Below are 24,969 nucleotides of genomic sequence, written 5' to 3'. Positions count from 1 at the left end.
GGGTGCTTTGCAAACACTTGTGTTACATACTGTTTGTTTGTAACTTGTGTTACATACTCAGACTTGTGGGTGAGGAAGAGACACGGCAGCTGCCTGTTCCACTTAAAATGTTGGTCTATGTCATAGGGTCCCTGTTATAAGGGTCCTCTATGTGAGTGCCATTTTGTTTTATATGACATTTATGGTTTCAAACCCCTGTATTGTGCACTGAATTCATTAAAAGTTGAAAAAGCTACTGCACTTAGATCTTTGTGCGCTTCTTTCTTTTCTCCCAAGTTCCCCTTCTTTCCATCGCAAATTAGAATACTGTATTGGAGAATAAGGTGTGATATTGTTGGGGAGAGATCAAAGCCAAGCCTGAGGAAAAACCATGGGCTCATAGACCATGTGATTTGTATCAATACAAGAGTTGGAGTCAAGGAGTTGGAGCTATTTTGGGTACCTGGAGTCGGAGGTTTCATAAACTTAGGAGTCGGATGATTTTTGTACAGACTCCACAGCCCTGGTGCTGAAGCACTGATGGTGGATTGTCGATCCAACTGACCTGACGTTATGTGTGCAAAAATTTTAGACATTCTATATTTTTGGGTTGTCAAGGAGCAATATTTTTGTCTGCACCATTTATCAGGACTATGCTGCATTGTGCAGAACTGTATACTGGTTTTATAGCCATTTACATTTTGGAAGAATCTTTAATGCAAGGCTCATTTTCTGTAAACAAATATCGGACTAGCTGTCAAGGATCACTGCACTTTGCATTATCATTGTTCCTCCCACCAGACAACTAAACATGCCTCGTGTTTCAAAAAGCACCTTTTTGTTAACAAAAGCCATCTTGCAGCGAGGAGTCTGGACTCCCAGAACTCTCCTGTAGAGACAGCCAATTGGATGCAAATAGTTGATGCAGTATTACGTAATTTTAGTATTCAGCTTGAAAATGGGCCAAATAAGTTCCACCATTGTTTTTAATTTGATAGGTCCTATTTTCAAATTGCATATATTTGCCAACAGAATTTGCATATTACTGAATCAACTCAGATTTGCATCTCATTGACCATCCCTATTCTTCAGCAGCTTGCTTGGCACCATAGAAAAATGTAGATGGACACTAGTTGGGGAGCAAACATTTGCCATTATCTCATATAGAACAATGGAAAGCCAATGCAATGAATTTATTTCCAAAACCGATCTGAAAGTTTAACATGTATACAAATTAAATAGACAACATAGCAAACATAAAATGATCATTAAGGCTCATGTTCTCCCATAAAACTTAAAAAAAAAAAAAAAAAAAAAAAGGAAAGATCAAAGCAGCATGTGAAATAGTAATATACTGTTTCAAATTTTGCAAAGTCCTGCACAAACAGGATTAAAAATTCCATATTGTTCTTGACAGATCCAATCTAAGCTGGATATGTAAAAACAAGACATCACACAGACTACACATCAAGTCTTAATGTACGCATCTGAAAGTCTCAGAAAAACTTGTCATCAATCCTAAAATGAGGCCTGGTTACATCATCGGGGTTAATGAAGACAGAAATAGACTTTCCTGGGTTTTCAGTTACTAGCTGCTGCAACTTTTTGGCTAACCGATCATCTGGTTGATTGTTATCTCCTCCTCCATCAGACTGTGGTGAGGGTATGCTAGTGGTACTTCCTCTCCTCTGGAGATCCAAGGTAAGTCGGTTTGCAGCCTTAACGTGTTCAATGGCTGTCCGGAGATGTTCAGCAGGGTCTGATCTCACAGAAGAAAGCTTTCTAGCATGTAGCATGACCGTATCTTCTGAAAGGTGCTCTAACATATTGCATTGAGGAATGAAGTAGTTGGGGCACATTTTGTTTACTAAGCAATGCTGTAGGTCATCAATAAGTCCCAGTAGGAAATGGGCTGCATAATCTTCTTGAGCTAAGTAATTAGCTGGAAGTCTATCACAAGCCCATAACATCATACTACGCAGATGGTATGGACTGATAGCTTTTGGTCTTGATAAAAGCTTTATGATTATGGCTTTGCAAGCTTGATAAGCTTGCATTAAGCTACTGGAAATGCATTTCTTTAACTGTACTTCACTTCTGGCAAATGACAGTCTCCATTCATTATCTTTTTTACCCTTATAGGAGCAAGCTGGTACCAGATAAAACCCACTAATAACCTCCTCTTCTGTAATTTTGCCATCCCAGAAGTGATTTTCCATTAGCCAGCTCTGAGCTACAGCTGGCCAGCCTTTGAATGAGACCACTGGAACAATATCATAAAGCATGCGACTGCTACCAACGCCTAAAATGATGGATATAATGGTGCCATTCTTTTCCACCTTCTCCACTTTAGGCATTCCTCTCTGAGGTTTCTTCTGAATCTCAGACAGAACAATGCTGATCGACTCATGGAACCAGTCAGCAACTTTTGTAGGAGAGAAGAAATAGTTAGTAGCCCCATTGATATGGTCAACAATGGTACAACAGTCTTTCCACTTAGCAATGGTCCCTTCATCAAACAATCGAAGGCTAAGCCAAGAATGACAAAGAGCAGAGTGACGCATGTCCAGTGTGACTGGTTGGTTTCTGTCATGAAGCTTTAAAGCGGGCACAAGCAGAGTAAAATCCATGTCATAGTCCGTTCCTCGAGCGTAAACATTCAGGTCGTCAAGGTCCAGGTCTACAACACCTTCCCGGACACCACCAGAAAGGAGCAGGTACTCATTGGCTACAGGCAACTTCTGGTCAAGTTTCTGGACCATACCTATAAAAAGAGCAGAATACAGCGAGTTACTGACTGCAAACCTGTGGCATCAACTATAAACAAATGCAACAAAATATCATCCAGGTTCACAGGGCATAAAGCATATACACCGTTTTAGATACTTCATTTTGTATTTTAACATGGACTGCACAGAATAGATTAATAGACCAATGGTTACCATACATATTTATGTTATATTTTTTAGGAGTTTTAATTTAACCTGTTTAACAGAACGCTGTCATCAGAAATCCTGTTTGCAGTATAGTCTGGTAAAAACTGACGGTCAACACCCTTCACTGCTTAACTAAATCATATGGTTTTTGTTGAATAAAAATGCTAAGTGCAAAACAGAGTTATTTATGGGACGAGACATTGTCTAACTGGTCAGCACTCTTGCCTTGCAGTACGGGAATCTCAGGCTTGATTCCTGGCTAAGACACTGAGAGCATAGAGTGTCTATGATCTCCCCATGCTTGTGCACATTTCTTCTTGGCGTTTCCTCCCACATCCCAAAGACATACTGGCTGGCTAATTGGCTTTCTCCAAACATTGCTCTAGGTTAAAATATGAACATTAAACTAAGATGATGGTTAGGATAAGGGTAATCATTCTACACAATATGCATTACAAAAAATAAAGCTAGGGCTTTAAGCTAGTGAGTAAAATGTCTTCTGTGCAGAAGTCTAACAAAGATACAATATTCGACCATGAAGTGTGTAGACTTTTAATGTAAATGAATGTTGATTAAGATACTAATATTGAGGCAGCAGACCTTTCTATAATGGTTAATAGTTCAAAATGCAGATTTCAGGAATACTCCAGGGAAAGGCAGACACTGAAATGCCAGTGGTTTCAGATCTGCACTTTGGTATGTCTAATTAGCTAAATGAAGTAGACCAGGTGGCAGTGCTGATTTAAACTTGTTCCATGTTCTGTGAAGCAGCTGTGAGCAGAAGGGGTATCAGCAGGTCACTACAAGCCATTTGTGCATTTTACGCTCTATTCTTTAAACAGCAATGACAGACAAATGCATTCAACTTGGACAATTAATATTAAGATAATCCAAATGCACCAGGGATTTCTGAAGCTAATAGCTGGACTTCCTTTAACCGGATCTGTCAAGATACCCCGCAGTCAATTTGCATTCCAAGCACTATGATATATGTGCTTTAATAGAACCACCACAGACTGAAAAACACACCACACAAACAACTCAGAACAGCAGTTCAGCCATTGGTAGGGAAGTCTTGGGTGATCATTGAGCAGTACGTTGCATTTAAACACAGAAATGGATGGTGGAAAAATAAAAACACAACCAAACTGCAGGTTACTGCAGTGAAACTTTCAAGTCAAAATATTTAACAGTTATAAGCTGCTCAAGCACACAGTGTAAGTATTTCTTTTGTCTGCATTGCCATACTGTAACTTTGGGAGTGTGCAGAACGTGCCTCAGGGATTACTGAACAGGATTAAAGTACAGCTGCCATGAGGCTTTTATATATACTAACTTTACCTCCCGTTAAAGCCCCATTGCTTTTTTTTTTTATTATGCATAAAGAGGATTAGGGGATTCACACAGTTTTCATATTTGGTGCAGTCTTACCACTTGGGAAAAGCAAGTCATGTGACTCATGAATTAAAAACAAACTGGCAGTTACCAGGAGAGTGGAAGTTCTGCTCTGCAAGTAGGAAGTGGTCCCTTCAAATCTGACCCCACCCTTCGCCTACCTTTGTTGCTGAGAGATTAACTGACTAGCATAGCAGCTCAGCAGTCTCTTTTTCCCAAATTCCTCTGTGGCCAGTGTGTAATAAAGCATTAATAAGAAACACAATACTAACTAACTGTGCAGTGCAGAAGTAGAGAAAACTCTGCAGAGCTATAGTGATGGCCACAAAGCGTCATCTTACCAATAAAGGGATACGTTGGGCAGGGGTCACGTGATTTGTGCTCACAGGGAGAGACCATCTTCTTCCATCTCTCAGACTACCTAATACGCTATATGGAATACAGAGTCTGAACAGCAACCAATGGTTTGTTCTGTCCAATAAAACTGCACAAATATCTTAAAAACAAACAAATAAAACTGCAGGACCCAGCCAGCCACTTTTGATATAATTATTGTAAAAAAATCCAATGTGCAATGCACAATGAACATAAGCTTATAAGAGTTGGGATACACTAGCAACTGCAATTGAAAACCGGTAAGCTTTTGCAATTGGTTTACACTTCTTCATAGTGATTTAAGGCTGCTTACACACATGGACGTTACAGGCGCACGTTAGTGTGCCTGTAACGCTCCCCCAACGCACAGCAATGTAACACAAGTGGGCTGTTCACACAGCCCACGTTGCGTTACATGTAACGCTGCACGTTTTCCCGAAAGTGCAGCATGCTACGGCGTTAAGCGGCTTAAGCCGCGTTAGACTGTCTGCACATGCGCAGTCATGTTGGGGAGGAGCGGAGAGCGGCCAGGCACATGGCTAATTAATATTCACTGCACGTTGTGACGTGCAGTGTTTACTTCCTGGAGCGGCCGCTCTGTGCGGTGATTGGCCGGCGGGACCACGTGATGCCGCATGCGCACAAGAGTACGCATCACGGACGCCAGAGTGAGCTGCACAACGCGGCTCACTCTGACGTCCACATAGAAGAGCACCAGGCGTCGTGTTAGGTGCACGTTATGAGACCTTAACGTGGCACCTAACGCAACGTCTTAGTGTGCAAGTAGCCTAAAGGAATGCCATTTTTTCCCTGCATTTCTTTTAATTGCAATGACTCAGAAATTGCTGCCCAATTTTGTTGAGTGAAACAATTGGAACTTCAGGGTCAAGGTTTTATTTACTTTCAACTCTTGAGGCCTCTAGATTTTGCATTAAAGTCATTGAGACTAGAGAGACAGAAAGCAAAATACTGTCTCACCAAAATACTGATAGCAGAAACAACTAGACAGATCTTACTCATGCTCACTAAAGGGGGAACCATACATCAGGCAGCTTGGAGGCCGATCAACCGAATTGATGATTATAATCGAATCAGATGAAAAATCGGGGCCACCAAGAGAATGCCCAATCACCAAAAAGACCAATTTCGGGCCAAAATTGGTTGCATGTATCAATCAGACATGCAGCAAAATTTTGGGCCAATGAGCTCGATAGGGTGTGCAGAAGTAACTGCGTGCAAGTACGCGACTAAAGCAAGGGAACACTCGCCCCCCCAGTGTAAAATGTGCCCCCCAAATACTCCCCTCCCCGGTGCATGAAAGCTTTACCTGTCCGTTTCCGCCACTATCTCCATCCGCCTCCCCACACACATGCGCTCCATGCGGTTGCTGATGCCACCCACCCACCTATACCGGTAAAGTATTCATGCTGGGGGGGGGGGGCACATTTTACACTGGGGAGGCGGCACTGGGGGTGGCAAGGTTACAGCATTAGGCCGATTCCAGAAAGGTTTCATGATAAATCGATCGGGAATCGGACTGCTGTTTATGGTGGCTACAGATCTCTCTCCGATCAGAGAGAGATCTGTCTCCTGGTCGATAGTCAGCCAAAAACGCTAGCTGTATGGACATGAATTCCCCTATAGGCAGCGTCCCCTCAACAAATGGGCGGTGACGCCAAAGTGGATTAACTCATTATCAGAGGGGGGATTCCCCTTTCCTAGTGACACACTATACTACGTGCTTTCCTACATCACAGCGGGGAGCACGTGACCTTCTACAATTACTCTGAAGAGCTTCGCTCCTATTCTACTCCGCAATCAAAGTTTATTCTACCCAATCTTAAAATCACCTGCCTGCAGCCTTCCACAGAGACTGCCTGCGGCTGCGCCCGCCCGTCACCTTCAGCTCCTGCTTAGGGTTTTGGATTCGGAAGAGCCGCTGTAACACTGGATGTGCGCCCGCCCTTCACCTTCAGCTCCTGTTTAGGGTTTTTCCGGGAACGACGCGGCGGCTCTACCACCCTCCTCTGGCTCCCTTGTTTGCTGTTGCATAGCAACAGCAAACATCCAGTGTCGCGGCGGCTCTTCCGAATGCAAAACCCTAAGCAGGAGCTGAAGGTGACGGGCGGGTGCAGCCGCAGGCAGTCTCTGTGAAAGGCTGCAGGCAGGTGATTTCAAGATTGGGTAGAATAAACTTGATTGCGAGGCAGAATAGGAGCGAGACTCCTCAGAGTAACTACACACAGCAATAATATTTACTCTGCCTGTCCTTACACCTATTAATACAATCATTTATACTGTTGCCACAAAATGACAGTTTGATAAAATTCCTTTAATCAGTTTATAAGCTGCACGACGGGAATAAAGGTGTCCATACATCTAGCGATTTTGGCTGACTATCGACCAGGAGACAGATCTCTCTGCCACAAAATTACATATTTTGATAGTATTCCTTTAAGCAGTTGTCTTCTGTTGTCTTTGTCATATAAAATTAACAGATAAGACAGCAGTGACATAAGCACCAAACAAAATACGTCAGGAAAACAGTAAAGCTGTAGAGCTTCTATTTTTCCACTAGATGGCAGACCACAACAGGTTTTCACACTTTCTGCTTGGACTCGCAAAGCCACAGAATCAGTCCCCGAGGCATAGACTCTGAATAACATTATTAATTGTTAAAATGATTAAGATATACTGATATTAGTTTCTAAACCCATCATTACTAGATCAATTAGGATCAGTTGTCAAAGTAAATCTGGTATTATCCTTTGCTGAATTAAACAGGGAAAAAATCTTGAACAGAGAAAGAATGTGGTTTAAAGCATATAAAAAGCTTTGCCTAATGAGTATGGCTTATTTCAAGGGGGGAAAAGCATGAATAATGTTCTCTGGTGTTAATGATGGCTCAAACTTTTGAACTGAAGCATCGACATTTATAAGGCTATATAGTAGAGTCTGGAGCACAGTACAATCTAAAAATGTCCTCATCTATAATTAGACGTGAGCTGCTCCACATGGGGCTTGGTGCCATAGAGTCATTGCCTAGCGCTGAGAATACACACGTCCTAAACTCCCCAGAGCAAATAGCCAATGACATCGCAGTTACTAAGAAGCAATCACAACAACGCAACACAGGGCTCAGGAAACACAGGAAAACTGGAAGTGGTGCATAGATACGTATACTATATACATAATGGTTACATATGAAAAGAGTGAGAAATGATATTCACGTTACTCTCAAGCTACCTGCATTCTTGCTAAAATATGAAAATTGCCCATACAAGACTGTCGTCATGGACTGCTCATGGCACCCAAAAATCACCATGGGTCAAACATCTTTTTCCAATGTTGACTAGTTCTGACATGAGGAGCCACATCATTCAGTCTGAGGTTACATTCACAATGGTGCTATGCGGCATAACAGGATACCGCAAAACGCATGCATGGAAGCAGTAAAAGTGAAGCATACTCACACACAGTGAACATTGTCTCAACAGTCATTATCTAAGCAAGTGTGCAGGGCCTAACATATGGCAACAATGCACGCAGAAGTGTTGAAAGGTCATACATATTGGCAGGGAGAAAGAATGCTATGAAGTCATTGGTGTTAGAATTTAAGTATAATATGGTTGAATTCCTAGGCCTCAGTTACTTTAACTGAGGTTAGTTAAAAGTCTCAACTTGCAGAGAGTCTCCCTTTGAGGAGCATTTCTAGAAGCACTGTGGAAAAGGGTCTGGTGTCTCACCCAAGGCCAGAGTGCTTATCTGTCCACGATGTACAGACTGCCAGGCATCTTTAGGAAATATGAAAACACTTGATGTTTACAGTAAAGGTAAACAATAGCCAGGGAACAGTTTCCCTCATTTCTGGGTAATGAGGGAGGAAACACCATATTTGGCTTGTCCCCTAGGAGCAGGCGCAGATAGGGTCATCCATCACATGCTATTATCAGCCAATTGCATGTGATGGGTACTAGATCATCCCTGCGGGATGTCACATTTAACTCTTTAGAGGTTAGTATAAGAATAGTCAGCATGGGCTCCCGGGGCACTTCTCTTTACTTCTGCTGACTTCCTTCTTGTAACTTTCCGTAACTGTATGCTGTATATATGCCTAAGTGCAACTAGCATAGATGTAACAAAAGAGAACGCCTGGTCTCTCGTCACTAGGGATAGACCAAGTCTGCATGGAACACATAAGATTCTACAGACCGTTTGCTTTGCCGAGGTTATATAAGATTGCTGATGAACACATCTGTATATTTGTTTTACAAATAAACTTGAACCTTTGACGACGTCTAAGAATTTCTATCTCCTATGCTGTTTGCTGTGATGAGTGTCAAGTTATCACACTTCCTGTGATATGGTGCCAAACAAAGGTGTAGTTTTGTTGCCAATAGCAACCAACAAATATTTATTACAACTGGTGCCGTGAAACCCAGTGCTGTCTCGCAGAAAAAGGCAGAAAAGTTCTGGGGCTAGAGATATCAGTCTATCAAGGACTTTCACAGCAGGAAAAGCAGAGAAGACACCGGAAGGCTTATCAAGAAAGATAAGTGAGTGCGGGGCTACAAGGAGCCCGGAGCCCGGAATGAAATTCGAGTAATACATCGGCAAATCTCTAGGACGTCAGAAAATGTGCCGTACACACACAGTTCGTGCCAAAACATGATCCAGAGAAGGAGCAATCTCGGGCGCGGCCAGGCAGATTGCCGTGAGGAGAACACATGGATCCACTGAGCGGGATCTCAGAACTCCAAGGGTGTCCAGAAATTCATGAGAAATATCTGCCGGGCTGTATAAACTGCCATTCGATTTAAGGAACGTCTGAATGAGCAGGCAAGTTTTTTTTTGTTTGTGGATATACAGGTTTTTTTTTTTTAATGCATTCTATGCTGGGTTGCACGGTTTTGTTTTTTTTGGCTGCAAAGTCCTCACCCCCTTGCAATATTCTCATGCGTTCTTCCACGATGCAAAAAAACGTGTAACGTGTATTTCTCACCGTGGGGAAAAAAATAGACAGGCTGTTACTTTTTTTCCACACACAGGTGGGAACAGATTTAAAACTTTCAAATTTTGATCAAAAATAGTTTGAAAGTTTTAATCCGATCAGGAGCAGTGGTAGATCGGTCCACAGTGTTGCACTGCAGCGAATAGTTCAACCCTGTGGTTCAATTGATTTTCAACAGATTCCCTGCTGGAATCTATTAAAAACCTATGTGCTATGTGGTAGAAATAGTTCCCTTTCAGAAACAAATCGATTGTTTTGGAATATTGGGTGAAAACCCATACCTATATGGCCAGCATTACATTAAATGAAATGATAGAACAGGTGGGATCTGCCTGTGAAAGCTTATCTTTGTTAAGTAGTAGCTCTAAATGCACCAAAAAAAAATAATCACCTATAGGAATGAACTTTGCTGTGCTTTCAATTATTTAAAGTGGACTCAAAACAAGGAGAATAGATGTTTAGAGAATAAAATAACAGATCTCTGTGATGAGTAGTGGTTGGGCAGCACGGTGGCATAGTGGTTAGCATGCTAACCTTGTAGTGCTGGGTCCCTGGGTTCGAATCCCAGTCAACATTGTATGTTCTCCCCGTGTCTGTATTGGTTTCCTCTGGGCACTCCGGGTTCATCCCACATCCCAAAAACATACAGATAAGTTAATTGGCTTCCCTCTAAATTGGCCCCAGACTATGACACATGCACTACACAAATACATACATAGACATATGACTATGGTAGGGATCAGATTGTGAGCTCCTCTGAGGGACAGTTAGTGACAAGTCAATATATTCTGTACAGCCCTGTGCAATATGTTGGCGTTATATAAATACTTATATAAATAAACAAATGCACTGTGCACTTCTTCATTCACAGATATTGATGCAAAGGAGTTAATATACGTGTGTAGTGTCAGAAAATGACCACAAGAAGGCATAGAGGCACAGCAGCTCAGTTCACTAAAGTTAAATCAGTCTGCAAAGGATTAATATAGCATCCAAACAGACATTCATAGGTTGCCAGCAGTTTATTCTGGGTTGTTTACTCACATTTACAATAGTAGAACTGAGTAATTCAGCGACCCAGCTTGCTAGCCAGTTTAATTCTTTTCAGCTGAGGCTAACCATCTGCAAGTCAGGTGTGTAGTCAGATTACAAGTATTGTGTTACCTATGTTTAGAGTTCATGTCCTTACACGAATGGATGACGGATACACTTGGATTACAGATTTTAGTTGCATCGTAGGCAGCAATTCACTAGATATTTTTCATCGATATCCAGCCGATTTGATCATTTGATCGAATCTGCTAGAAATCGATGCCAAATGGATTTTTGACTAAAATCTGTTAGGTCAAACACCCCATACAGAAGATTTTGCTTGATAAGCAGTGGGTCGGCAGTGTGCCGAGAGTGGCGTTCAGTTTCTTATCTCCCCTGACAGGGCTTCTCACTCCCGGGTAGCTGTGAGTCACCGGAATAGAACACTTTAAAGGAAACCTGAGCCCCCCAAAAAAGGTATTTATACATACCTGTGGCTTCATAGTACACGGCGACAGGCTGCAACTGACATGTATACCTGGACTGCCAGAGGAGTATCAAGGCAGCCTGGGAGGACTGCAAGGGAGATAACGGCCTGAAGGGGGTTGGAGGAAGGCCCAGGTATGTATATGTTTTTTTTGTCTCGGGTTACCTTGAGGCTAGTTTTATACCTCTGGAAAGTGTTGCAGTGCGATGCCCCGTCCCCTTGCATTGCAATACCAAAAACGAGATTCATATGGTGCACAAATTCCATAAAAAAATTAAAAAAAAAAAAAATCTGCATTATACAGCACATTACTAAAACTACATAAATTCTTTCCAGCTGTTCACCTTCACGCTTCAGAGGTTGTCAAGTGGAGGGCTCCCTGCTTCATACTGTTTTGGAGTACCCAATAGACACCCAGGTATGGGATAAACTGAAAGAGGAAATAAAGAATCTGACTTCCTTAACAATTGAGATAGATGTTATTTTGTTTTTGTGTGTTCTAGGCTATGGGCTATTACTAGAAACTGGAAGCAGGTTGCAATCCCATTTGGTTAAAATTGGAAAAAGAGTTAAAGACGTGCGCTTAATGGACTTTACTCATCACACTTTACAAAATTCTGTGCTTAAACGACATGCAGACTGGGATGATTGGACTATTGCACCAATGTATAACAATGCTGGTGTGGGATAACTGGGCCTGGAATGGACATGACCAGGATGGGCCCTTTTACCTTCTCATTTTTCTATGGAAGACAATACACATTTGAATGTACAGTATGTTAACCTGTTTACTTTTGAAGGGCTACTGCCTGTATGAGTACTATGTGTAATAACCTACAGTTCATGCTTGTTGACCAATACAGCAGGATGATTGTACTTGTATGACATGCAATGTTTGTACCCGTTTTCTTGCAATAAAAGTGTTTCCCAAAAAATGCATCAACTCTGAATTATTTGCATCTCATTGTCCATCTCTAACTACAAGCACCCAAAGATCACTATTAGGCCTGGAACCCACTAGGAATCGCAGTGCTTGAAAATCGCCGCAGCGCTGTGTGCAGCAATTCCTAGGACGCTCACGTTTACGATTTCTGGGCACTTGGAAGAGCTGTACAATAAACTGCACTTCAGAGTCGCGATTTTTTTTTCTTTTTATTGAAACTTTATTACACTTTCCAGGTGTCCTTCTGTCTGTAGGAAGGAAAAAGTCATATCAAAGGTGCTTCTCTAGGACCAATCAGAAAAGTGCCTGTGAGCTCTTCCTTTAGGGGGCGGAGCTACGTACGGAAGAACGAAGTCTAGACAGCGGGCGAGGGTTTAAAATGTTATTTAAACCGCGATCGCACAGCCCCCCTCCCCCCCCCCAGCGCTGCATAATCGCTTTAACAAGAGATTTTTGCAGCGCTTATATGCTTTGCAATGCGCTCAAAATGCTGCATGTCCTGCGATTGCAATTACCCCTAATCACAATTGCACTAATGGGTTTGGCGATTGTCGACAATCCCAAAATGCTGCCAAAAACACCCTAATGGGTTCCTTCCCTTAGAGAAGCATAATAATTATGCCTTGCATGCAAATTGTATGCAGCTAAGCCACCAAAGTGAACTTCTTGTTTTTGATTTACCCAATTTTACACGAATGGTTGACGGCAATGCACTTTACTGCTTGTCAGCTGCTCCCGGTTCTATGCAGGGTCCTTGAAGCCGACTGCAAATGTCCAGCACTTGGATTGACCACTACATGTTCAACCGAGCAGGTGGTAGCTGACCCTGGATGCTACATGCAGCGGGGTTCTGTTTCTGTTTTTTGTTACCAGGTGTTAACCATACCGCCTATCAAACGCTGATACACATGTGGTAAGAATGCTTCTGTTCGCATTGTATTGCGACCGAAGGGTGCTCGACTTCAGCAATCTGTTCAATTGAAAGAGCCTTAAATCTGCATTCAAGACAGAACTATTAGCATCTCATTGATCACACTAATCACAATATGCTACTTGCTGATATATAGGGATGGTCAATGAAATGCAAATAATTTCAAGTTTGTGCAAATTTTACGGTCATATAATTAATTTGACCAAATAAAAAGAGACCATCAAATCCACCCACTGCAGCAATTTCAAGCTGCATAAAATTCACAAAATTTAAATTAATTGAAATGATTAAACTTTAGTATCCTTTCGCATTGCATCCATTGTGTCCCATTGCAATGGACAATATAGTCGCAAAGCAATTCCTATTCAATGGAAGGTTTACATTGGCCATCCATCAGAATAATGCGCAGTGCGTTTACCATACAGCATGCCCGTTTACAGTGGTGGGGAAGCATATTTCTATGTACTGTATGCTTTACTCTATGCATTGCCTCGCACTCCTAACGCGCGTTGAAACTCCATCATGGTTGGGATCCTATCACAATGCAATGTGCATAATTTGTAAGCTGCCTTAGGGCCCTTTTCCACTACCAGAGTTTTGTGATTTCAATCACCTATGGATCGCAAAACTCTAGGTACAATGAAAACTTCCAGAAGTGCGAACAGTTTGCGGCACAATTTTTTCCCAACACAATTGTTGTCATCCTGCAATTTCAGTGCGATTGAGCTCTGAAACTTTGTATGGGAACGTATGCAACGTAGGACAATACATTCCCTGACGACGGAAGGCCGAAACCAGTCGCAACTGGAGACTGGGCAAATCGATAAGAGGTCATAAGACTATTTGATGTGTATTGGTATACACTACATGCGTGATTACATCTAGGGTCCCTGTCAAAAGGACCCTCGAAGTGAGTTATTGTATATGTGCTGTTTTTACTATTTTTCATTAAAACTTGGTTTTAAGGAATTTGAGTGACCTATTGATGGCTTTATCCTTGGTGATGGTCACTATTTGAGATTTTGTCTGTACACTGTGGTGCTGCAGATATTTGATCACTCAGCGCTTTGGATATTCATTTGGCAGGACAATATATGCAATTTTCGGTACTTATCCGTTAGCCGGGCGCATCCGGCAGGTGGCGCTAATTACTATTCCCCCTCCAGGCCGACATGGATAGTAGGGAAAGATGCAACTCTGGTGGAGTTTTGTCGCCACCTGCCGGATGCGCCCAGCTAACGGATAAGTACCCAATTTTCCCCTGGATTTCACAATTTTCTGGGTCGGTTTTTCCCCGTCACAAATCACAAATGCACCATAATCGTGTCGTACATCCAATAGATAGTAGCCCAAACACAGCGGAATCGCAGAAGTGGACATAGGAGATAAAACGCAATCGTATTGTGGCGCAATTGCCTTTCTTTAGTGGAGAAGAGCCCTTAGAGAAAGTTTCTGGTATTCAGGAAAGATTTATAAGCAGGAAAAATAAGCAGATTACTGCAGTGTTTTATGCTGTCTGCACTTGAATTGTGTAATAAATGCTTTTGTGCCCAGCATTTCTAGAATATCTGGTGTAGCCCACTGTAGTGGGTCACATCAGTTTATCATGAGTGTTTAATATCGCCAGCCTTTCACACAGCTCTTCCTCATGAGAAGCTCAGACATCGCCATTGTTATTCTACTTTCCTTTCTCCAAATTGATTTTCCCATATCTGAAGTCACAGGCTGAAAGAAACCAGGCTTTCTTGGCTTTCCACTTCCTGTCCGTCTCCCAGCAAGACACCAGAGGGCCTAACACAGAAAGGGATCAGACATTAGCATATCAAGGAAGGGGCGATTTGTTTCATGAGGCAATGTCTTCCCTGGTATGAGAAGCTGTGCGGCAGACACAGAGCTGATGGGGCTCTGACACAGAAGACATGCCAGTTAACCTCTTCCATGCCACAGACGTGCATTCGGCTAGCAAAGCAATGTAGTGTTTCAAGATGGAAAATACTACACATATATCTTAATAATATCATGACACATCATCAGGATTACATACAATGAATAGGTGAAGGTTCATCGCAGACCCAAAGCAATATTTTTCAAATAATAACTATCCCATAGTACCCTCTATACATTTCTGGAAGCGTGCCTTTCTTATTCCTTATTCTACCTGTGTAATTAGAAACTAGCATATTATGCCGATGTGCAAAACAAGAAAAACAAAAGGTTTCCACAAACGGACTCTACAGCATTTTCCAAAGCCTTAATAGTTCAACCTCCCATTCATGCACAGAATAGGAAATTTGCAATAACTACTAAATTACAACATTTTGTGCATTTTATTATTATTGATGTGTATAGCGCCCGCATCTTCCGTGGTGCTGTGAAACAGCATACAGGGTATAACAATACAAAGTAAACAATACAACGGTTAATACAAGACAATGGTGGATTACCGCTAATGCATTGAAAAAAATCAACTACAGGTTTTTACACTGCGGTGGGAGGTATGCACACACATTACACAGCATTGAGAGACAAAAGGGAACAGAGCCCTGGGCAAAGGCCTTACAGTCTAAAGGTTAAGGGATAGGACAGTAGGTGAAGGGAAGCTGTGTATGAGATGGTACAAATGGTGGTCAGTGGCCAAAGTGTCCTAGGAAGGAGAGTATGCTTGACTGAAGAGGTGAGTTTTCAGGTTGGGCCTAAAAAAAGTAAGTGTGGGTGAGTGGCGGATGTGTTGGGGGAGAGTGTTCCAGAGGATGGGAGAGGATCGAGAGAAGTCTTGTAAGCGGGCGTGAGAAGAGGTAGCCAGAGAGGAAGATAGGACAACATTGTTAGGAGCTCACACCGCATATAAGATGGTATCTGAAAATAAGTTTATTTATATAGAAAGTAGCTAGGTTGTGAAGAGCTTTGTAGGTGACAGTAATGGTGTGTACACACTTGAAAGATTAATGAAAGATATCAGACCAATTTTACCACCTTCCATGTAATGAGAGCCATACTCTACACCGTCTATTCTATTGAGCTGAACTCCCCATCAGATAAAATTTTTTGCAAGATGCTGTACGCATTCAAAAGATCAGTATCTGCAAAAGATCGGTTCCTGCAAAAGATCAGTTTCTGCAAAATGCATTCATAGTCTGATATCTGCAGATCCTCATATACACCTGGTTTAACAGACATTCATCTGCATATCTGACAATCATCTGCAGATCTGAAGATCCATCCTAACGGATCTGATCTGCAGATGAATGTCTGTTAAACAAGGTGTGTATGAGGATCTGCAGATATCAGACTACGAATGCATTTTGCAGGAACAGATCTTTTGCAGATAATGATCTTTTGAATGTGTACAGCATCTTTGTGTGCAGCATCTTGCAAAGATTTTTAGCTGATGGGGAGTTCAGCTCCATAGAATAGACTGTGTAGAGTATAGCTCTCATACTGAATGAAAGGTGGTAAAATTGGTCTGCTATCTTTCGTTAACCTTTCAAGTGTGTACACACCATAAGGATTTTAAATTGTATCCTTTGTGTAACTGGCAGCCAGTGAAGGGACTGACAGAGTGGGATAGGGCTGGAGAAGCAGGAGGAGAGGTGGGGGATTGCATGTCTGTACTTTTTGCAATACATCTAGAAAAAAGGTACCTGTCTGACATTTGTCAGGCAGTATCCAGTAGCTTTAAAGTACCTCTGAACCATGAACAGGGTTTTAATGATATTGGGTTTTTTGTTGCAGATGCTGTGACTACTGCCACAGCACAAATCTCACCATGATTGCCACCTAGGGTCCCTGCTCTGCCACTCCGTCATTTTCGACTTGAATAGAACGTGGATGCGGAGAGGAAGTGGCAGTTTCTCCCCAGAGCTGTCGCCATAATTTCCTGGCTGTCATCTCATCCATGTAAATTCTGCTACTCTATGATAAATGTGGGCGTGTCTTGTGCCGCTCAGGCGCATTACAGCCAGTCCCTGCTCATACAAGATGCACACTCTTTTGCCGGAATTGGAGCTGACCCAGAAGTACTTACGGGGTCAGTGTCATTGCTGTGCGCATGACGAAATTAGAAAGTATAATTACAGGGAAACAGGAGCCATCGAGTGACCGAAATGATGGCGAGGGAAATCCTGAGAAGGTAAGTAATGCCGCTCTGCTCGCTTTCTGACAGGTCATTTTTACAAGTTCAGGAGTACTTTAAGTTGCCAAGGGATCAGAAGCTCCTTTCCAAGAATAGAGATCACCTGAACCTGTTCACCTCCTCCAGCTGCACTCCTTATGGCCAGCACTGCAACTGCAACTGTCATTCTTCTCTGCTCAGTGTGTAATAGTGTAACACTTCCCACACCCTACCCAGGGTTTTTAGAATGGCCTCTAATAACTATCTCTGTCTGCAATAAGAACCCATTTCTCAGTGTTCTTTACCATATCAATATGTAGTCCATCAACAATCACCTCCTAAACCATAACTAAACTACTGCTCGCATTATTACATTTCTTGTGTCCCTCTGATGCTGTCCCATATCTGAGGACTATGGATTACCTAGAGATTTTGAAAGCCTTAAACCTCATTAGAAAAAGACCCCATAACTCTTCTGCACAATGTCCATCATACTCCAAGACTCAACATCCATCTCTACTGACAAGGTTATAATCCCTCCAATTTACTCTTCAGAGGCATATCCACATCATCATCCAACTGCAGCAGAGGTCACCTGATGCTCTAGTTTTCTTATCTTACCTATTTCATCTGAGACAGCAAGCATGTAAGGGCAAAGTCCTCCCACTATTGTTTCTTTTCTTTACTGTAATAGTTCAAACAAAATATGTACTTGTACTATACATTATCTATGTACGTTAAAGAGGCTATTGTTCTTTGCATGAACTGATATATGCCTTTGTCATCTTCTACACTGCACTCTGCTCAACACCATGGATACTAATCCGCACTAAATAAATACTTTTTTTTTTAAATCTTGCTTTGCTATTCACTTTCAGAAAATAAAGATATAAGAAGTAAAGTGAAAGGCCAAGTGACACCTGAAGGCAAAATGCAAGTATGTGTGAAAATCCTTGGTTTTGAATAGGGCAAGGTCACACTAATGTTCTGTTGTAAACTGCATTATGAGAAAGCTATATGAAGTACTGCATATTCACTTGTATGTGTTCTTTTTGCTGTGTTCAACAGAGCAAACATAAATACGAATGGCCAACAATGTATCACTTCTAAGGCAACTTTAGGTAATGTAGAATGAGTCCTGGACAGACTCTACCAAGGAGCGCAACCGGTCAATGCTACCAGCAAACGTATTGAAGACATCGAACTACTGCCAGTCAATATTCGAGAATGTTTAGGCACCTCAGTAATTTCTGATTTCTGACTGATAAATGAATGACTCAAACAACCTGCAAAGGTAATGATGCATTGCTTCATCATTAGGAAAGTCGTAGGCCCTTTTCTTATCTTGTACATAATCCACACAACTGAACACCAGCAGGAAAAGATGCTGTGTGCAATCCGGCACACCTGGTCTAGATTAATGGTCTGTTATTTGCTGGGGAAAAAAAAACTAAAGCTAAATACCACCCGTTGTCTCCCTGACTACAAGAGCTCCTCGATCCATCTTCCAGGCGGTGGATACACGCAACGTCGCATGACGGCCATGAACAGGAAGTCAAGCGATCGCAGTACTTCGTGCAGAATAGTCGGGGATCTTTAAGATCCGATGCACCGTTACGGTTGTTATCGCCGCGTGACATTAAGCGACGTTTGCGTGATCTCGCACCAGTACAACATCGCGATATTGCGAGAACGATCACTCGCCATTCAAAGTATCGCAGGTCATTGGTAAAATCGTGCCGTGGGTACGGCCCTTTAAGGCACCACAATTGCAAAAAAAATGTACAATTTAAAATACATGTGTACACATACTTATAAGTACATTTGTCCTAGAATAAAATGCACTATGCATTTCTTTTCTCTTATGTTGCGATTACAGTAGGCAGTAAAAATCTGACAGATCTGACTGCCTTTGGACTACTCCATCTCATGTGGGATTTTCAGTATCTCCTTTACTCCATACAACCCCCCCCCTCCCTATTTTAAACTGTTGGACTGAGCAATTTATGGTTAGTAAGTGCTTTGAATACTGAGAAGTCCCCATGAGGAGCTGGACTAGTCCAAAATCCTGAGAGATCTGCCATATATTGACTGCTTAAAGCCTCGTCTACACGTATCGATCCGGCGGCTCGATTAGCCGCCGGATCGCCTCTTACGCATCCCGGTGCGTACCTGCCGCGTCACCACTCGCCCGCGAGTCGCATTCGATCCGCCCTCGTCCCCGCCCAGCGCTGCTTATCTTCCGCTTGATTCCCTGCCATTGTCCCCTCGTGGGGAACGAGCAGGGAATCGGCGGTGGCGAGATCAGACCTGTCGGATCTCATCAATCGAGCCGCATCAGCGGCTCGATTGATAAGTCACATCGCCTCGTGTAGAGGCTTAACATACGAGACAGGAACACAGAAGAAAAGCTATGTACAGTGCATTTTAATCTGGTAGAAACGTACCCATTGTTTGCATGTGTTTTACAATTTACAGTTTTACTTGATACTAGTAGAAAGTCCCGCCCGAAAAAAAAAAAAAAAAAAGAAGAAGCAGTAAGCCATTGTCGCTATCCCCCCCGAAATGCGCACACTGATGCGTTCTGCTCGCCCGACCCCCACTGCTGTCCAAAGTATACTGTATACAGACAGGGAGATGTTGCTTGCTTGGCAGTTGGAAAAAGCCGTTTTTACCACAATGCAATGAGGTTCACAGACCGCAAACTGTCAGGTCTGGAAGCAGGGTCACAGGAGGATGCAGAGACACAAGTCTTTTATTATATAGGATTGCTGCTTTAAAGAGGAACTCCAGTGAAAATCATGTAATAAAAAAAGTGCTCCAATTTTACAATAATTGTGTATAAATGATTTAGTCAGTGTTTGCACGTTGTAAAAGCTTTCCTCTCCCTGATTTACCATACATTGCGACATTTATCACATGGTGACATTGTTACTGCTGGCAGGTGATGTCAGTGGAAGGAGATGCTGCTTGCTTTTTTGGCAGTTGGAAACTGCTGTAAACCGCTATTTCCCACAATTCAATGAGGTTCACAGACCTGAAACTGGTCCTGTCATCACATTGTGGGGGGGGGGGGGGGGGGGGGGTGGGGGGGGTTTACCACAATATTCGCCATACAGAACCCCCTGATGATCGGTTTGAGAAAAGGAAAAGAGTTCTCATGAGAAAGGTGGTATCAGCTACTGATTGGGATGAAGTTCAAATCTTGGTTATGGTTTATCTTTAATGCTGGCAAGGATGTTTGAATGCTTTTGGTAAGGGCTAGTGAACCTGTACACCTTACCAGATCTTAGGACATAATACAATGGTTGAGAGGGAATGTCCGGGGTTTCCATCTGACCATGCCTCTGGATTGTGGGGGTAAAGGCTGTAGATTTCCCTAACAGGGACATAGCTTGCCTGACTGACTTTGGATCTCTGGAATTCCTGCACACATTCTCTAATCTGCTTGATCTTTTCCTAGAGTGCAAAGGAGCTCTGCTGAGCACAATTCAGTACAACTCCCAGAAATACCTTTTGTGGAAATTGCATAAAAGCCATCCTCTTGTTTAAATTAACCATCTGTTAGATCTGTTAACACTTTATGTCCATGTTTTGTGCTGCCAGTAGGATTATGTCCAAGTAGGGGACAATATTGACGTTATGCTGTCCTAGAAAGGTGATCTACTATAACCTTGCTAAAATTTCAAGGAAATATTTTTCCTTGCTCTGTCTGTTAAGCTGAATACTCACACTAACGATGCAGGAAGATGGATCACAGCGACATGACGCGACAAAGACATTTACAATAGATTTACACATCACCATTAAAGTAAACCTGTAATTAAAAAAAAAAAAAAAATACAGCAAAAGTCAGATCCCACCAATCCAGCGCTGGGACCCTCTGGAAGTTCTCAGTCATGTTCTTGTCCATGAATGAACGAACTGCACAGGCTGCCTTCCATCTGCACAGTACTGTCGCTCACAGACGAGCACTTTTGTGTGCACTCTTCCAAAAGCCCTTGTCGGGAGGTCCCAGCACCGGATCAGTGGAGGCGAAGGGGCGGAGGTGAAAGCCACTGAATTATCCAGAGGCTTCTCTCTACTGATGCAAGTACCCATTTGGCACACTTTTTTCCCCTTCAGGTACACTTTAAGGCAGGGTTCACACTTTCCACATGCACACTTTTAAGCTGAAAACCAAGGTTAGTTAATGGAATCTCTCACACTCCACAAAAGTCACATTGTGTACATGTGTTCACTGACACATCATTGAACTACTGAAAGAAGATGCACACAACAGGGGCGTAGCAATAGCCATAGCAGCCGCTATGGGGCCCTGAAACATAGGGGACCCAGGTGATACTTGATGTATTCACCATTAACTTTCTTGTGTACCTCTGACTGTCTCCGTACCCATGGATTATGTGCAGTGTAGATTGCATGAAAATGTAAATTGCCAAATCAACTTATATCCATAGGGTAGATCTGAGGGCCCCATGGTTGCTATGGGGCCCCATAATCTCTAGCTACGCCACTGCAACACATACAAATACACACAGTGTCTGAAATCCATGTGCTGAAAAAAATATACGCTTTATGCATAGACAAGTGTAAAACATCCCTTAAAGGGAACCTGAACCAAGTAAAATTATTTAAAATAAACACAGGATGTACCTGTAAATAGGGATGGCCCTGATAAGGAGAAGTCATGGAGAAGCATGTGATCAGTTTGATCAGCTGATAGATTTGTAAGGTCCTGATTTGCAGTGATGAATTCCTGGTTTAACACATGATCAGGTCCAGTAAAATCAGAACCTTACAAATCTATCAGCTGATCAAACCGAACACATGCTTCTCCATGAGTTCTCCTAAGCAGGGCCATCTCTAACTGTAAATAAATATTACATGCTTACCTCACTGTCACTTCCTATTAGAAGTTTACCATTTTGTTCTTACAACAATTCTTTCCAGTTCTGACAAGATTTTGGCAGAAATAAAATATACCAGTTGCTGTAAGTTATATATCAGTTGCTGTCAGTTATAACTGAAAGGACAACTGCTGAGCAAGGTAATGTCCATGTTTTTCTATGGCTCAAGTTGGCGCTATTACAGTTTATCAGTGTGCTGACCAGGAAGCTGTTATGGGGTAATGACCATTTTTAGAATGGAGGACCGAGAATTCCATTGATTGCAATGGACAAACAGGACGCAGGAGAGTAGACTACACAGGAGGCAAGTATGACGTGTATGCTTATGCTGACTTTCAATTTTCAGTTCAGGTTTGCTTTAAAATTGTACGGGGGTGTACAGTAAAATACTTTAGTAAAAAAAAAAAAGTTCCTGTTGTAAATGAACATAAACTGACTTTTGGTTAATGTAAAGCCCCACTGTAAACTGCGCATTGCAGTAAGAACTACACATTAATCTGAAAAAGCGAGATAAAACTGAGCCGCTGAGCTGCACCCAGAGGAGAGAGTGTTTCTATGTGAAACAAAGTATAATCGCAGGCCTCAGTAATACCATGGCATCGGTATACTGAGCGGCAAGAGCCACTGGCTTTCCTGGAAAAGTTCATCTTCTTTTCCATGTAGTTATAATTCACGCTGCTCTCCCCTGGGCTATAGGAGATAATGCTATTACTGGAATACAGTACACATTATGAAGAAAAAAACCCTCTGCTCTTCCAAAATGAAGAGAATACATCTCAGCTAGGACGGAGCCGCACGATACCCTTCATCACAATGAACGTATTGTAGGCAAGAGACGTCAGTGGGTGGTGGAACTGCTGTCTTACACCAAACTAAGATAATAAAAAGACAGGAAGAGAATGCAGCCTAATATGTAAATGAAAATAGTTACGCTAGAAAGCGATCATGTAGTCTCAGAGTTCTTATACCAAAGTCATTACATCCAGCATAAGTAGTTTATCTCAAAGTAACAGTGGGTGAGGGAGTTGGTTTACCATGAAATGGTTACAGGCAGTGGCGTAGCTAAGGAGCTGTGGGCCCCGATGCAAGTTTTACAATGGGGCCCCCCAAGCACTCTATACATAACAATTGATACGGCGCATTCAAATCTGCCAATGGCAACTAGTGTCAGAGGTACAAGAAGGGGATGGGGTGCAGTTTGTTAATGATTACCACTATTCAAAGCATCTATAGAAGTGACTATTATGAGCACAGGACCAATAGAGAGCATATACTGTAGTTGAGGGAGGGCCCTTCGGGGCCCCTCTGGCCCAAGGGCCCGATGCGGTAGCAACCTCTGCAACACCCCTGGTTACAGGGTGCTCGTTAAAGAACAACTGAAGCGAGGTGGATATGGAGGCTGCCATATTTCTTTCCCTTTAACCTCCTTGGCGGTAACCCCGTGTGTGACACGGGGTAAGCCGCCGGAGGGTGCCGCTCAGGCCCTGCTGGGCCGATTTACATATTTTTTTGCTACACGCAGCTAGCTGCGTGTGCATAACGATCGCCACCGCCACCTGCCGAATCGCCGCTATCCGCTGCGAGCCCCCCCCCACGAGACCCCTGCGCTGCCTAGCCAATCCGTGCCAGGCAGAAGGGAGGGGGGGGGGGAAGCATGTAGCTAGCGCTAGCTTTAAAAAAAAAAATTGTTTAAAAAAAGCGCTGCGCTGCCCCCTGGCGGATTTATTGTACCGCCAAGGGGGTTAACCTTCCTGGCGGTAAGCCCGAGCTGAGCTCGGGGTAAGCCGCCGGAAGGCACCGCTCAGGCCCCGCTGGGCCGATTTGCATAATTTTTTTTTTTGCTGCACGCAGCTAGCACTTTGCTAGCTGCGTGCAGTGCCCGATCGCCGCCGCTACCCGCCGATCCGCCGCTATCCGTCGCGCCGCAGCCGCCCCCCCCCCCCCCCCAGACCCCGTGCGCTGCCTGGCCAATCAGTGCCAGGCAGCTCTATGGGGTGGATCGGAATCCCCTTTGACGTCACGACGTCGATGACGTCGGTGACGTCATCCCGCCCCGTCGCCATGGCGACGGGGGAAGCCCTCCGGGAGATCCCGTTCTTTGAACGGGATCTCCGGATCTCCGATCGCCGGCGGCGATCGGAGGGGCTGGGGGGATGCCGCTGAGCAGCGGCTATCATGTAGCGAGACTTTGTCTCGCTACATGAAAAAAAAAAAAAAAAAAAAAAATTTAAAAAAAAAGATTTGCTGCCCCCTGGCGATTTTTTTGCAAACCGCCAGGAGGGTTAAGCAATACCAGTTGCTATCCTGCTGACCCTCTGCCTCTCTAATAGAGTGAACAGAGGCACCAGCAGGATAAAAGGTACTAAAAAGTTTAAAATTCCTCAGGAGGTGGACTCGCCTCCTTGAAGTAGACAAGATACTGTCAGTTTTTTTTTTACCAAAAACAGGTTTATTTATATACTCCTGCTTCCTCAGGCAATAACAAATAGGAGTACACACAGTACAGTCTCAAGGTCACATTAAGTGCCTCTGCCTCTAATACTTAGGGCCCGTTTCCACTGGTGCGGAATCGCCGCATATCACCGCTGACAAAATCGCATGCGGATGCGATTCCGCATGCGTTTTTTTGCCGCGATTTCGCATAGGCAGGGTATATGCGATTTTAACCATGTCACTGCCTGTGTCAATTTACATTACTTTCAATGCGAAATCGCGGCAAAAAACGCATGCAAAAAACGCATGCGATTTCCCTATTAAATACATTGCCGGCGATTCGCCTGCATTCCACACGCAGGTGAATTCTGCAGGGTCTACCGTGCAGAAAAATCCTGCACAAAAAACCGCAAATGAAAACTGACA

The 24,969-nt window shown here is 43.1% G+C and overlaps 1 protein-coding gene across 1 annotated transcript in view; it reads right to left on the bottom strand.

Moving 5' to 3' along the window:
• Positions 1-1,259: 1,259 nt before the first annotated feature.
• The window catches only part of MB21D2 (Mab-21 domain containing 2), a 152,044-nt gene continuing 128,334 nt past the window's right edge, over positions 1,260-24,969 (bottom strand). The window contains exon 2 of the mRNA XM_068281180.1: positions 1,260-2,743. Coding sequence (XP_068137281.1) covers positions 1,476-2,743 — 1,268 coding nt within the window. The 3' untranslated portion in view covers positions 1,260-1,475. The remainder of the gene's footprint in view (positions 2,744-24,969) is intronic.

Source organism: Hyperolius riggenbachi, chromosome 4 (assembly GCF_040937935.1).
Source record: "Hyperolius riggenbachi isolate aHypRig1 chromosome 4, aHypRig1.pri, whole genome shotgun sequence".
Classification (NCBI taxonomy): domain Eukaryota; kingdom Metazoa; phylum Chordata; class Amphibia; order Anura; family Hyperoliidae; genus Hyperolius; species Hyperolius riggenbachi.
The sequence above is the reverse complement of the archived record's forward strand: the minus strand, read 5'-3'. Positions and strand labels throughout refer to the sequence as shown.